General features: G+C 40.0%; 1 protein-coding gene across 1 annotated transcript in view; it reads left to right on the top strand.

The window, feature by feature from the left end:
- The first annotated feature begins 60 nt into the window (after nt 1–60).
- Nucleotides 61–12,941, top strand: part of PKD1L2 (polycystin 1 like 2) — a 43,803-nt gene continuing 30,922 nt past the window's right edge. The window contains exons 1-5 of the mRNA XM_033517279.1: nt 61–141; nt 5,114–8,358; nt 8,897–9,061; nt 11,637–11,822; nt 12,595–12,705. Of these exons, the coding sequence (XP_033373170.1) occupies nt 7,911–8,358; nt 8,897–9,061; nt 11,637–11,822; nt 12,595–12,705 (910 nt within the window). The 5' untranslated portion in view covers nt 61–141; nt 5,114–7,910. The remainder of the gene's footprint in view (nt 142–5,113; nt 8,359–8,896; nt 9,062–11,636; nt 11,823–12,594; nt 12,706–12,941) is intronic.

Here is a 12,941-nt window from a genome sequence, read left to right on the forward strand (position 1 = left end):
ATTAAAATTAACTCCTTCAGTGGATCGAAGGGGAAGTAAATACGTCAGTTCTTCTGCTTGCTCCATATGAACCTGGCAGAGGCAGGCAGGAACACCCAGGGGACAGCTGGAGTGGCTGAAATGTCACCTGCAACTTTCCAGGTAAATGTTAGACACTGGTAAGGATGTTTGTCCCATCTGTCAGGTAGGGAGAGGAAAAGAAAATAAATCTCTGCTCACTGTTCTGGATTTGGCGCTTTGGGAGTGACAAGCACGTCAAAGCAGGGGATCATCCTTTTCTTTCCATTCTGTGATTTTAAACTGGGCTATTCTGCAAATTAACAGATTATCACCACTGAATAGTCATCTGATGTATTTCTTTATGTACAAGCTGTTCCAGAGTCAACTGAGTGGCACATCTTTGAACTGAGTATCTTTTCACTTTACCATATTCTCCCATACGTTACCCAAATACACCTATGAAAGTATGGCAGGATTCCTTAAAACTAAGGCAGGTTTTTAACTTCATGCTTTTGTTTCTAGATAAGGTACTTAACTGAGTTCAATGTTGTTAATTTTAAAATCCTCTGGAAAAAGAATTATTTCAATATAAAGCATGTGATTGCAGAGTAAATCTTAGGCTCCATTGACCATGAAGGATAAAGAAAATCTTTGCACAATTATATATTATGCAATTTCATATGGGGTTACCCTAAAATCCGATTTTTTCAGCTGAATCACCATTGTTCACAAAATGTTTAACATCACTTCTGACGACTGACTGGTCTCTTTGAACTATAACAATTATTTTATTCAAAACATAATTTGTGCTACAGACTCTTCTGACATATTTATTATGCATTGTTCCTCTTCTCCAAACCTCCTGTCTGTTTGATGGCTGATCTTCACACCAGGAGATCATCAGGACAGCGTGCCTTGGTCTCTTTTTGGAAAGCACTAACAGAAGCAGATGATAACAAAATAAAAAGCCAGATTAGAAGTGAATATAAAGTCTTTGTTTGAATTATTAGTATTAATAAACAGCAGGATTGAACCAGAAGGCTGTAGCAGATGCAGGGGATCAAAATCCACATATATATGGAGGTACATACACACAGACATGCATATCCACTGTATCCATGTGTGTACTTGCATATAAGTGAGAGTGTGTGCATTGAGATGTTGATTCACTTTATACACAAAGCCAAGTAAGAGATTTTTCAGCAATGCTAGGGACTGAAAAGGATCTGGCAAAAAACCAAAGCTGCCCAACTCTACTCTCATTATGCCATGGGGACTTTTTTCTCTCTCCACAATGTTCTGTTTTGATTTAATATGTTTGTTTCAGTGTATCCTCATCCATTTATGTGTGCAGCTCTTAATGTTGCAGTTTTAATTATCTGACTTATGAGTTGTCTAATCTGTAGTGATATTAAGATTTCCATAGAGCAAGCAAGCAATAAAAAGATTAATTCAAACCTCTTTTGCCTCCTCCACCCCAAGGGTTCATGTAGGTTAAGGTCCAGCCATGATGAGATAATTGAAAACCTTCTTAAAAGTTCTCTGAATGGAAGAACAAGGAGTTGCAGATATCCAGTAGCTTCTGAAATGAACTTAAATGTGTTTGGTAGCTAATTTTAGGAGCCTGTAACTGCAAATTTTGTCTCTTATGTTGTACAACTTAAATAAAGAAGCTTTGTGAAGTTAGTTTTTCCTGCTTGTCAGTAAAAAATACTTAATTTGCCAGCAAAATGCTTTTTTTTTTTTTGTTTTCATCACACTAATGACAAATAAGCAGTTTAGTACAGTATGTGGAGATTAATTTTCTTGCCAATTGTGTGATTTTCCCCCTTTCTACATTGAAATGGCAAAATATCAAAGCACTGATTTGCAATTATAATGTGTAATTATCAGCAGTAGAGGATGTGGATTAGGTGATTTTTCTAATTTTATTATTTCATAAAGTTACTTCTTGTTGCAAAACACTTCAAATATAAATCTTCCCCCAGTCAAATCTCACATTTCTCTCCACAGTTTCCTCTCTCTATCCATCTCTCATGACAACATTTTTGAAGTCACCAGCTCCCCACCATGTACAGATTTGCTTCACTACATTTCCTTCTCTAAACTGTGCTGAAGGCCACAAGCTGTTTCCTCTTGGGCTCTTTCTCAGTTTCGCTTCCCTCCAGTCTCTGCGTGCCCTCAGCTTCTCTCCCAGACTTTAAAAGGGCCATGAAGACATTTTTGAAGGCTGGGGGTTACATTTTGGGTGTAATCTCTGTGGTTAATCAAAACAAAGCCTTCCAAGGCAACAGAGCTTGTTAACTGCATTTTTAGAAGAATAATGTAATTGCTGTGTGCCTACCTTTGTACTTCTGGTTCACTTAGCAAGAAGCAAATTATTGCCTTATAAATCACAGAGAGACCAATATAATTCCTTATCTCTATTTTACTTAATTAATTTTAATCTCAATCCTTTGCTTATAGAAATTGAGTTTTAATTAAAGCCCATTAACAAAGGTCAAATTGACTTGGCATATATGACTTTAAGCTGTGCTGAGAACTTTCAGCTATCAACAGTTATCTATTACTACCAAATAAAACTCCAGTAGTAAAACTGATATGAACTTAGGAGTTGTTCTTGCTGAAATAACACTGATTGCTATCTCACTTTCTAGAAACACAAGTTCTTATCTTTGTTAAATACTCTTTTATTGGTATGATGTCATTTCACAAAACTGCCACCAGACTATTTAGAGAAATGTCTCTTGCACTGTCCAGATATAATTACAAACACAAATTATTTATGTAGTTTGTTCAAATCTAAATAACAATAGTTGCTCTATATTATTCTGACCAGATATTATTTGGGTCAACACTCTTTTGATCATATACTGTTTTACTCATTATTTGGACAAAAATAACCGGGTTTGTGAGATTTTAATTTCCTTTATAAGATCTTAATTTTGGGGAGGGGGAGATTTTTGTGGGATTTCACAATTTCTTAGATAAACAAAAGTATTGCTTTTTTACAGCCATAGTTTTATTACCTATCACGAGAAATATTGAATTGTACATTAGAATAATTATATGATGTAACTTAATATGAAAACTCTTCAAGTGCTGAGGCATTCTTGGCCTACCCATACTGGGATCCATCAGACTGAACCTGCCCAGTGATCATAATGCCCAAATATTTAAACACTAGACCTTAAAACAAATAAACAACCACAATACCCGCATCAGCTTCCTCTCTGTAAGACTTCTATAACCTTATCTGCACCTTTCAACATCCCTATTTACATGTTTTAATATGTAAATTATACAGTTCAGTCATGTGTTTTCAAGTGGGCAGAATGACAATGGGAAGGTTGTCATTCACTTCCATGACTGAAGCTGTAGAAATGGGATAATAGACAGAAGTTAATGTTGAGGCACTCTATCCTACCTGGTAGCCTAGTGTACATCTTTGGGGGAACATAAACAAAAACTCAAAAGGACTGCTTTCTAGTTTTAGTAAATGGCAACAGAGGGCTTAACACAAAAACAGTGTTCTTGGACAGAGAGGCTGCTGGGCCTCCAGTCCTCTCATTATGGGGATTGTGAAACTGATCTCTTTTGTAAGCTGTTGGATATCTACTCGTAAGAGACATTATCAATGAAAACTTGTAACAGAGCTTTCTTCCCTCTCTGTTTCCATGCCCTGTAAACTCTGAAATAGCTCATAATTAGCAGAAGAAAAATGTGTAACCAAAATAAATAAAACAAACAAGAGGTGGAAACTGAAACACCTTAGAAGTCTGGCCAATTTTACACTTAGGGAAATCTGGAGAGACTACAGACAATGGCTGTAAATGATGGCTGTAAATTCAGATACAAGCAACTTATTTTACCTCTGTGTGTGCTGGGCAAAGTTCAGTCCATTTGTATCTTCTAGTTAATGTTTAACTCAAAGAGGGCACATATAATGCTTTGAACAGTTCTCTAATTAAGAAATTAAGGGAATGGCAGATCTGAATTGTGCCATTTAGTCAGACATGATCACAAGGACACGTGAGGAGTCATCAGGTTCTGCTCCTTTCTGTGTGAACTTGGGGCTCCATTTGGCCATTGATAACCACAGCTCAATAAATGTTCTTATGGGGCCCACTATCCCTGTCTTCCTAACAGTCAAAGTTCTGCTCTGAAAGGTAATAACACAGAGGAAATATCTGGGAAAGAGGCAGGGATTGAGGCATCAGCTGTGGCAGTGAGGGAAGGCCAGCTATGAGCCTAAAGGCAATGCCAGACACTTCCAACGGGACAGTTCCTATGAGAAGATTGTCAGGGACTTATCCAGGTGACTTATCCAGGTAACCATACACATCCTATAAACAGAAATTATGTTCAAACCAACAGCTCCTGAATGTAATCCTACTCATCTTTATCCTGACCCCATCATGCCAGGCATAACGTCTAATTTAATTATTGCGCCCTGTACAGATAAGAATTGTTTTCCCTGTTTTTATAAACAAGATAGCATCAAAATTGCAACTTGGCAGGGATCACTGGTAAGTTCAGTGTGTTGCCTCATGGAAAATTAGACAGTAGAAGCAACAACAAGACCAAACCCTTTTCAGTCAGCAATAACTGGGTCTCACCATCAGGAAAAGCAGCACAGGAGAGCAGCAAGGAAGGAAGTGGGGTTGTGACCCACCTTCTTAAACTAATTGGCAAATGGGCATTTTTAAAGCCAGCTGAAGAGATGGAAGGTGTAGGTGTAGAGTCTGCTCAGGATTCAGTACTTCCTACCTATCAGGGTAACAATGTTCTTCACATTGCAGAAGTTTACATGACACAGTAAAATGGACTACTCATAATCTTGTCTCAAGTTCGTGATACCTGAAAATAATCTTTTTTCTACCTCAAAGTCAAAGTAATAGAAATCAGTTTTCCATTTATGTTTATTCAATTAATAGAACACAGAGATGTTTATATTCCTGATAAAAATCTGTGTATCACATTCAGTAATATTCAGGAATGTAAAGAGGGTAAAATCTTCCTCTATAGAGAGTATATTTGCTTGTTCTTCCTCAAGGCAAATGAACAACAGCCAAAATGAACAGGGGTGTGATTTATTCTTTCTCTTTGGCAGCTCTTCACTTCCTTAATTCTTCAAATCTAGCACTTTCTGGTCTCTATTATGGATTGTCAAGCTATTCTGCAGTGCTGCAGTTTGAATCACAGGACGTTCTCAGGCTGTCATGATGCAGCTGTGATCTGTGATCTGCACTGGAGTACAGAACAGGACCACTCCAAAGTCAATGACTTCTGGCATAAGAAAGCTGTTTAAAAAAAATGTCTTTCTGCTGAGGAAGAATGCAAAAGACATGTTTCCCACAAGAAGGTAAGTTCAAGGAGCACTGTTCACTTGACATCAAGTGAGTTCTCACTTATGAGTGAAAAGAGTTTTCAGAAGTTTCTCTCTTCCTGAAGACCCCAGCTGCTAATTTTGATGCTTTAAATGCAGTATTTTTTTTCATGTAAATGCTTTTCTCAATCTTGTGGTAAACAGAATAAACTGACAGAATGCTTTCCTGCACTAAAGTATAAAAAGTCAACAAACCGCCAAAAAGGGAAATTGTCTTTCTTCCACTCTCCATCTGCTGCAGGCAGCTGAAGAGTAACTTATAGCAACCGTAGATTAGGAAAAAAATGCACATTGCTATAGAAATTGCCAACAGTAGACTCACTTGGAGAGCTTGGCTTTATTTGTAGACATTTCCAAACATTATTTGTTCTTTTCAGGGTCTATTTCAAAATCCATCAAAGCCAGAGACAAGACTTCCTGTAACTTCAATGCCTTTGGAGCAGATTCACAGGGGAGAGCCTGTGGCACCCTCAGCCCTGGCATTTTTAGTATGTTCATGTAGTCAGATTTCCAGTAGCAGAGAAAGAACTGGACAACACTACCAAAGACAGTCATCACAAAAGTGAGCTCCTACTGGAAATGTCTGCATCACCAAGCCAGTACATTTAAGTACAGTCTCCTTCATCATGCCTGTGCTTTCAGAAACAGGCTGTGTTTTTCATATCTAGAAGGACAAAGTGGGAGGGCTGGATGCCAGTTGCTGTGAAGCCTGGCAAGTCAGCAGGACTGCCAAGAAAGCAAGGGAGAAGAAGCAGGGAGTCTGGAGAAAGCGTCATGCAAACATACAGTGGCCAACTAACAGAAGAGCAGCTGCCCTCAGCTCTGACTGCTGCAACAGTTTGAATATTAAACACTTAGATTGTGTGTTCCCAAGCTGAAGCTTGTGAAGTTTTGTATGGGGCCTGAAAGGGACTCCTAATTTGCAGACACCCGCAACAGAAGCAGCTGATAATCATAGTTACAGTCTCATCCAGGAAAAGGATGGGTGTCTGGGCCAATTAGCTAATTAGAATATGGATTGGCCTTCTCCAGAGCTGGGAAATCCAGTCCAAATATTCACATCTTAGCTGCTCCATAAGCTCTCCCTATTAATCAGTCAGAAATTCATGTGGGATCTGCTCCAAGGGTTCCATAGCTGAACTCTTGATTTACAGGTGTGGTGAGAAGGAAGACATCCAACATACTGTATTTTCTTCTTTCCTCTCATCCCCCACCATTTTCCTACCCATTAAACACTTTCTGACTAACTTTATCTTGAAATAATAGTCTGATAATAGTCTTGCTTTGTCCAGCAGAACAAGACAGCCATAAACAGGAGGTCCAGAAAGGTCTTGGGATTGAAGTTCAGTCTTGGATGTTGACTGGATGCAGTGCTTGCATTTGACTTTGGCAGAAAGCTTTGGAGCTGCACTGGCACTCTGCAGGGATGGGCACTGCCTTCAGCCCAGCAGTGCAGTGCAGGAGGCATTTCTGCAGCGCAGGAATCCAGCAAACACCGCAGAGTCCTCTGTGCCATGGTAACTGGCTCACTGACCCATGTCTAAATATAAGTGCATGTTCTTTCGGTTTTGGGTTAGTGGTATAAATTAATAATAATGGCATCAAGCTCAAAGGAGTTAATGCCAAGGACAGGAGGATCACAATAGCTAAAATCCTCATTTGTACTGTGCTTCTACTAAGCTGGTGGCTTTGTAAACCTGATGGATATCTTTTATAAGGAAGTTGCAATGCATTTAGAGATTTCGGCTCCTAAATGTAGCTGGGCTTGCTTCCCAAAGTCCATCAGCAGCCTTTGGAATGTGCAAATAGAGCTCTCAAGTAGTTCTGATGATTAAGGCAATATTTTCATCTTTCCTAAATCATTGGTTTAAGTTATGGCCTTCTCTTCTGCCTCCCAGCAATATAAATACTGTAGCTCCAAATAGTTGAGCAGCTTATCTTTTAAGGGATGATGGGAGCACTTCACCTGGTGTGTAGAATTCTAAGCAGACACAACAGCTCAAAATCAAGCTTACTTGGAACAGCTGAGATGAATCTGCACATGCATAAACAGGAGGGCAGGATGGATATGATACAATAATTGTAGACATTACATTAGCATCTAAAAGAAGTACGTCAAACAATAATTATTACATATAAAGCGATCCAGACCAATTAAATATATCTAGAGAAGCAGTGTGTTTTCCCATCCCATAACTCCTTGTGTTTCTCATTTTTCTTATTCTCACTATTGTATCTCTTTGCTGTTGTAAAGATCTCCCAACTTTAATGTTCACACAATGAAGCCTTTGATGTAGGAGCTTTATCTCACTTTTCCATGTGTTCAACAGTAGCATATATCAACCTTATCTTCTCTGTTCATGAGGAAAGCAATAATTTAAAGTCTTCTCCTCAAACTGATCTCACAAGTGATGTGACATTTGTACAATAGAGCTCACAAGGGCCATTGCAGGGGCTTAGCATCAGCACAGCACCCCCCAGACGCAATCACAATTATATATTAGAAGTTCTGTTCTGTTCCATGCTCTATTGCTGCTGTTATGGAAAACAGCAAAGAAGAAGGAGAAATGCTGATGATGTGACAAGGATATCTCAAGCTTTTGAAGAAGGCATCAAAAGGAGTGGTGCCCTGGAAAGCAAGATGAGTGTGATGCACAGCACTGAGCTGAGAATGTGGCTGGGGGTCACAGTTCTGATTTCTCTTGCTGTGTGCTTGGCTGTGGAGGAAGCAACTGATGAAGGAATACCTTGTTCAAAGTACCAGCAAGCTTTCAACCATTCATGCTATGAGTTTGTTAGACTCCAGCAAACCTTCACAAGTGCCCAGAGCTGGTGTGAGAGAGGAGGAGGGCACCTTGTCTTTATTCAAAATGAGGACACTCAAGAGTTCTTGCAAAAACATATTGCTGAGGACCAGGAATGGTGGATAGGACTGATCTCAAACTCCTTGCTGAATGAAACTACTGAAGGTAGGTGGTTTTTAAATCATGTCTTTAAAATTGTATCAGCTCACAATGCTTTCTTAACATGGTAAAAATGCAGTGCCTTTGTAGATATCTGCTGAAAAGCCTCTGTCTTTTGCTGCTGTATCTTCTGATTTAGATTAAGGTGTTTAATTGCCTGCTTCACTTCCTTGTTGCATGTTACTACCCTTTCCTTTGGATCTTGTGGTTGTGTGAACACATGGTGAATGAGACCAGGTTGCTGACCCAGTGAAACAAATGTGCTGCATAAAGTCTCCAGTGGAAGCCAATTCATCCCACCAGGAAGTGCTGCAATGTCTGATGCAAGGGAAATGGTGAAATCTTGAGGCTAGGAGCACAGGTGGAAGTGGCAGTATCTCTTTTCATGATTGTATCAGGTTCAATATAAAATGTAATTGAAAATCCTTACCCAGACTGAACCATCTCTGCTTCAGTAAGGAGCAGAGCTACAGTCCTGCTCTGCAGGTTCTAATTGTTTTACTGTGGAAAACAAACATTCAGGACACAATTTCTCTGTTCACAGGGTCAATAACTTGGCTGGACACTTCAAACATAAGCTACAGTAAATGGTACAAGGATCAGCCCTCTCCCTTCTCATCCACGTGTGGGTACATCCTGAAGAATGCCAAGTATCAGTGGGGCGTGACTGAAAATTGCAGCCAGGAATTTTACTTCATTTGCGAGTTTGGTAAGATACACAGCAGCTGGAACAGTGAAATGAGAGTGCCGTGATCACAATGGGGCATAAGCTGCCTTGTTGCTTTCAAAGTAGCTAGGAAATGAATCTACTGAATGTGAACAAGTAAAAAGCCATATAACCCTAGCAGGTGCTCCTTTTGCAGTGTGCTAATATAAGATCTGATCCATAGAAGGAAGAACACACAGGTCACTGGGAGATGTAGGTGCTCAGCAACCAGACATTTAGGCCCAGGGTTCCAGCACAGGGTTGATAAAATAGAAATGGATCTGAGAGTGAATCTAATGTTTAGCTGTCCACATCCTCAGTGGATATAAGCTGGCTAGGTTAAAACACGGCTGCAAGAATAAACTCCCACAACACCACGGCACCTGAGCTAGGTGGGATGTGTGGCTGCCCTGTAAAAGCACTCATTAATGTGTGCCAGAAAAATTTCCATTCGTTACTGCAGCAAAAATACTGGCAGGCTTCCAGAGGCACCACTCCTTGCAGCCTGGAGTGAGCAAAAGTGAGAGCAAGTTTTTCTTGTTTCTTCTCAGACCCCTCCATCAGGTGAAGTTCAAGGTTTTCCCCAGGTTAAGGAAGCAAACAGGAACCTGTACTTCCTGTGCTCAGACAGAAAATCCACAGACCTTGTGTCCCTCAAATTGTGACTTGGAACAAACAGTTCTGGAAATGAATGATTTCAACATATAGATACGAGGGGAATTTGTGTTCCTCACACTTTGCACAAGAGTACTTTTAACTGCAGCTAGAACTGGGGTCACAAGCTCTGGAAGGTCAGTCTAGCTGTGGGCTCACTAATATAAAAAGGCTTCCAGTCAAGTATGCAAGTACAGGTTTCCACAAGCCCTAGACCTGCTACTGCCCTGTCCAGCAGCCTACTACTACTGACATAAATAACAAGTTGTTCTGCAGTAAGCAAAGCTAATAAAGTTTTGTTTCCTATCCTGATTTTCTGTTCCGCATCCCCTGCCTCCCCTCCTCCTCAGCACTCCCAGTTCACTCTCATATCCCCACCATGTCCCACCTCTGCAGATACTTTTCACTGTCTCAGCTCCCTCCCCTGCAGCTGCTCCAGAGCTCCAGCTGTATGTGCTGGCCATTTGAATTTCATGTCCCAGAATAGGCAAACATAGGTTTATAATTCCTACTCCTCGAAGAGGCATTGATGTAGCTCTTTCTCTTCTCCCTAGATACTGCATTTAATCAAATTTTAGGGTGTTGGAGGTTTATATCTATACATCAAATTAAGCTGAAGATGACTAACATTAAAAATGACTGGGGGAGAGGAAACTGGCAGACAGCACAATCCCTTAAGCTTATTTTCCCTGCAAAAACAGACTAAAATTATTTTTCCATTCCAACCACGGTAGACAACTGTCTGTTTGTAAGGAAACTATCATCTGTTACCATAGGATCTGACTGAGAGCCCATTAAATTCAAAGAGCAACAATATCCTACACTACATTCATCATTCCTCTACCCAGGAAACCAAGACCAGATCGAGGTAATTCTACCATTTGGTGCTCTGTAGGTTAGCAGTTTATTATTGTATCAAACCAGGGTTTGTACCTAGAAACACAGACCAAGTTTTGTGCATCTTTCCATGTAAAAGTGTGAGACAGCGAATACTGTGAGAAATCTTCATAGGGAGAACAAAAAAAGGCATGAGATAATAGTCCATACTAGAATTTACCAGCAAGTTATTTTTCAAGCTTATTTAGAGAGATCTAATCTGCAAACTGATCATGTTGCTATAGTTACAGCCAGGCTTAGCTTTAGCCTTTAAATAACAATAGCACACAATTATTGCAGTGTGCACACATTGGCACTGTTAATCAAGGGGCTTGTGGAGAATGATCCAAACAACAACGGGAGGACAATGTGTTTAAACCTGGGGCAGCTGAAACAAAAACATCCTTTTGCAATACTCCCATATGAGAGCAGTTATTCACATCCTCCTCTTCAGGGTATTAAGCATCCTGATTACTACACGATACTAAGAATTCTGAAAGATAATTAACTGTCCCAGATTAATCAAAGAATGAGGTATATGCATTTAGAGCTATGACCTTATCCATCTGAGCAGTCCTGTTGAATGAAGTCAGTCAAATATCACACAGGAACAAAGGAGTCTCTGTAGCAGAAATGAGATCAGCTCCCATACTTAATATGCAAACTATTCTCCAAGGCAATTACCTGAATATTATGCAATCCATACATCTCTTTCAGAAGTAAGGAGTAATTTTAAACATTCCAGTATTTCAGGACAAACAAATGCTAAGAGTTTTCCACAAAAATACTATTTTTATAATTAAAATATTTTTGATTATTTAAAATGTCCTCAGTGTTCTAAGGCAGTAAAAACATAAATCTATTAATTATGACTTAAAAATAAAAATATTTAATTATTTTGTAATTTCCTTCTGTTTTCTTAATTGTTCAGCTTAAAAGGGAGAAAAGGGAAGAAAGACTAACAAAACAAAATTAACATGACATAGAATTGTAGCAGGATTTTTCAGAAATTCAAAAAGGTAATATTTGGAGTTTTTTCTCCTGTTAGATTCTGGCCAGAGCATTGCTTGTGATAGTTACAATGCCACTGTACAGTGTGGATCAGGAGAAGTTATTCAAGTTGAAGAGAGCTTCTACGGGCGGAAGACCCCTCACTACTGTGTGCCAGAGACTCCTCTCCAGTTTGAAACAGATGAAGGCTGCAGCTGGATCAGTGTCAAGGATGAAGTGGCAGGTGGTGTCTTACAGTATTGCTTGTCAGAAACAGAGTGTACCAAAATCCCTCGAATACTTTATCCTGTATTCCAGTAGGGTTAGCAGGTGGGAAAGTGGATTATTCCTAAAATGAAGGGAATCACAGAGAACTCCTGACAGGGAGGATGTTGCTACAGGAGGCTGGATGGAAAGGAGGGATTTTGTTAGAAGCAAAGATTCAGAAGAGGGGAGGAGCAAATGAAGGACAAGGGTGTGCCTGGTTCTCACAGTAGGAAGAAAATATGTGAGCACACTGATACCTGTAACAAATTCAGTGGGATACACGAGGTTTGACAGAGATGGAAGGCAGCACATCCAGACAAACATAACTCCAAACCAGGGGGGGTGAAAAGGCTGATGCCCATGGGGATACAAGGGCAGGAGGAGCCTGCTGCTGTCTGCCACGTGTCAGGCACCCACCCTGCTGGAGCCAAGGGCTTGGAGACTAAACAGTGACTGTGGCCTGTTCCCCAGGATGATTCTTAGGGCTTCCAGCCAAAATGAAACAAAATACATAAGCGTTTTTCTGGTACCTTTTCAAATTCAGCTTTGTTCCAATAAAATGAGTTGGTGTTAAGAAATGCCACACGATAAGTAACACACTAAAGTCAAAGTGATGTGGAAATTTGTCTAGAAATCAGAGACGTGATATTGGTCTTCCTGCCCTCTTTGTTTCTCAATCATCTTTCATCTGAGCTGTAGTGACAGTAAAGGCAAAAACCACTTGCTGATCTGAAATTCTCCCTTTCTAGGCCAGTGTCATGGTCTGCAGGCCTGCCAGGTGGCAGCAGATGGCACTTTCTTTGGAGATCCTTGTCCAGCTTTGGGAAGCTATTTGTCTATTCAATACCACTGCAAAAAAGGTAAGGGGGAGGGGAGGGGGGCTGTCCACACCAAAACCCTGTGCTGTTCTTTGCTGTAACACTGTGACCAATGATATTTATCTTAAAATTTATCATTGTTCCATCCTCAGGGAAGAAATCGGAATACTGGTGATCACTAAAAATAGGCACAAAAATGTGGATTGCCTGTCCTAACTGAGGGGTTTTGGTAGAATACAAAGCCCAGAAATTCAGACACATAAAACAAATTTAGATGA

The sequence above is a fragment of the Parus major genome, chromosome 11, assembly GCF_001522545.3.
Source record: "Parus major isolate Abel chromosome 11, Parus_major1.1, whole genome shotgun sequence".
Classification (NCBI taxonomy): Eukaryota; Metazoa; Chordata; class Aves; order Passeriformes; family Paridae; genus Parus; species Parus major.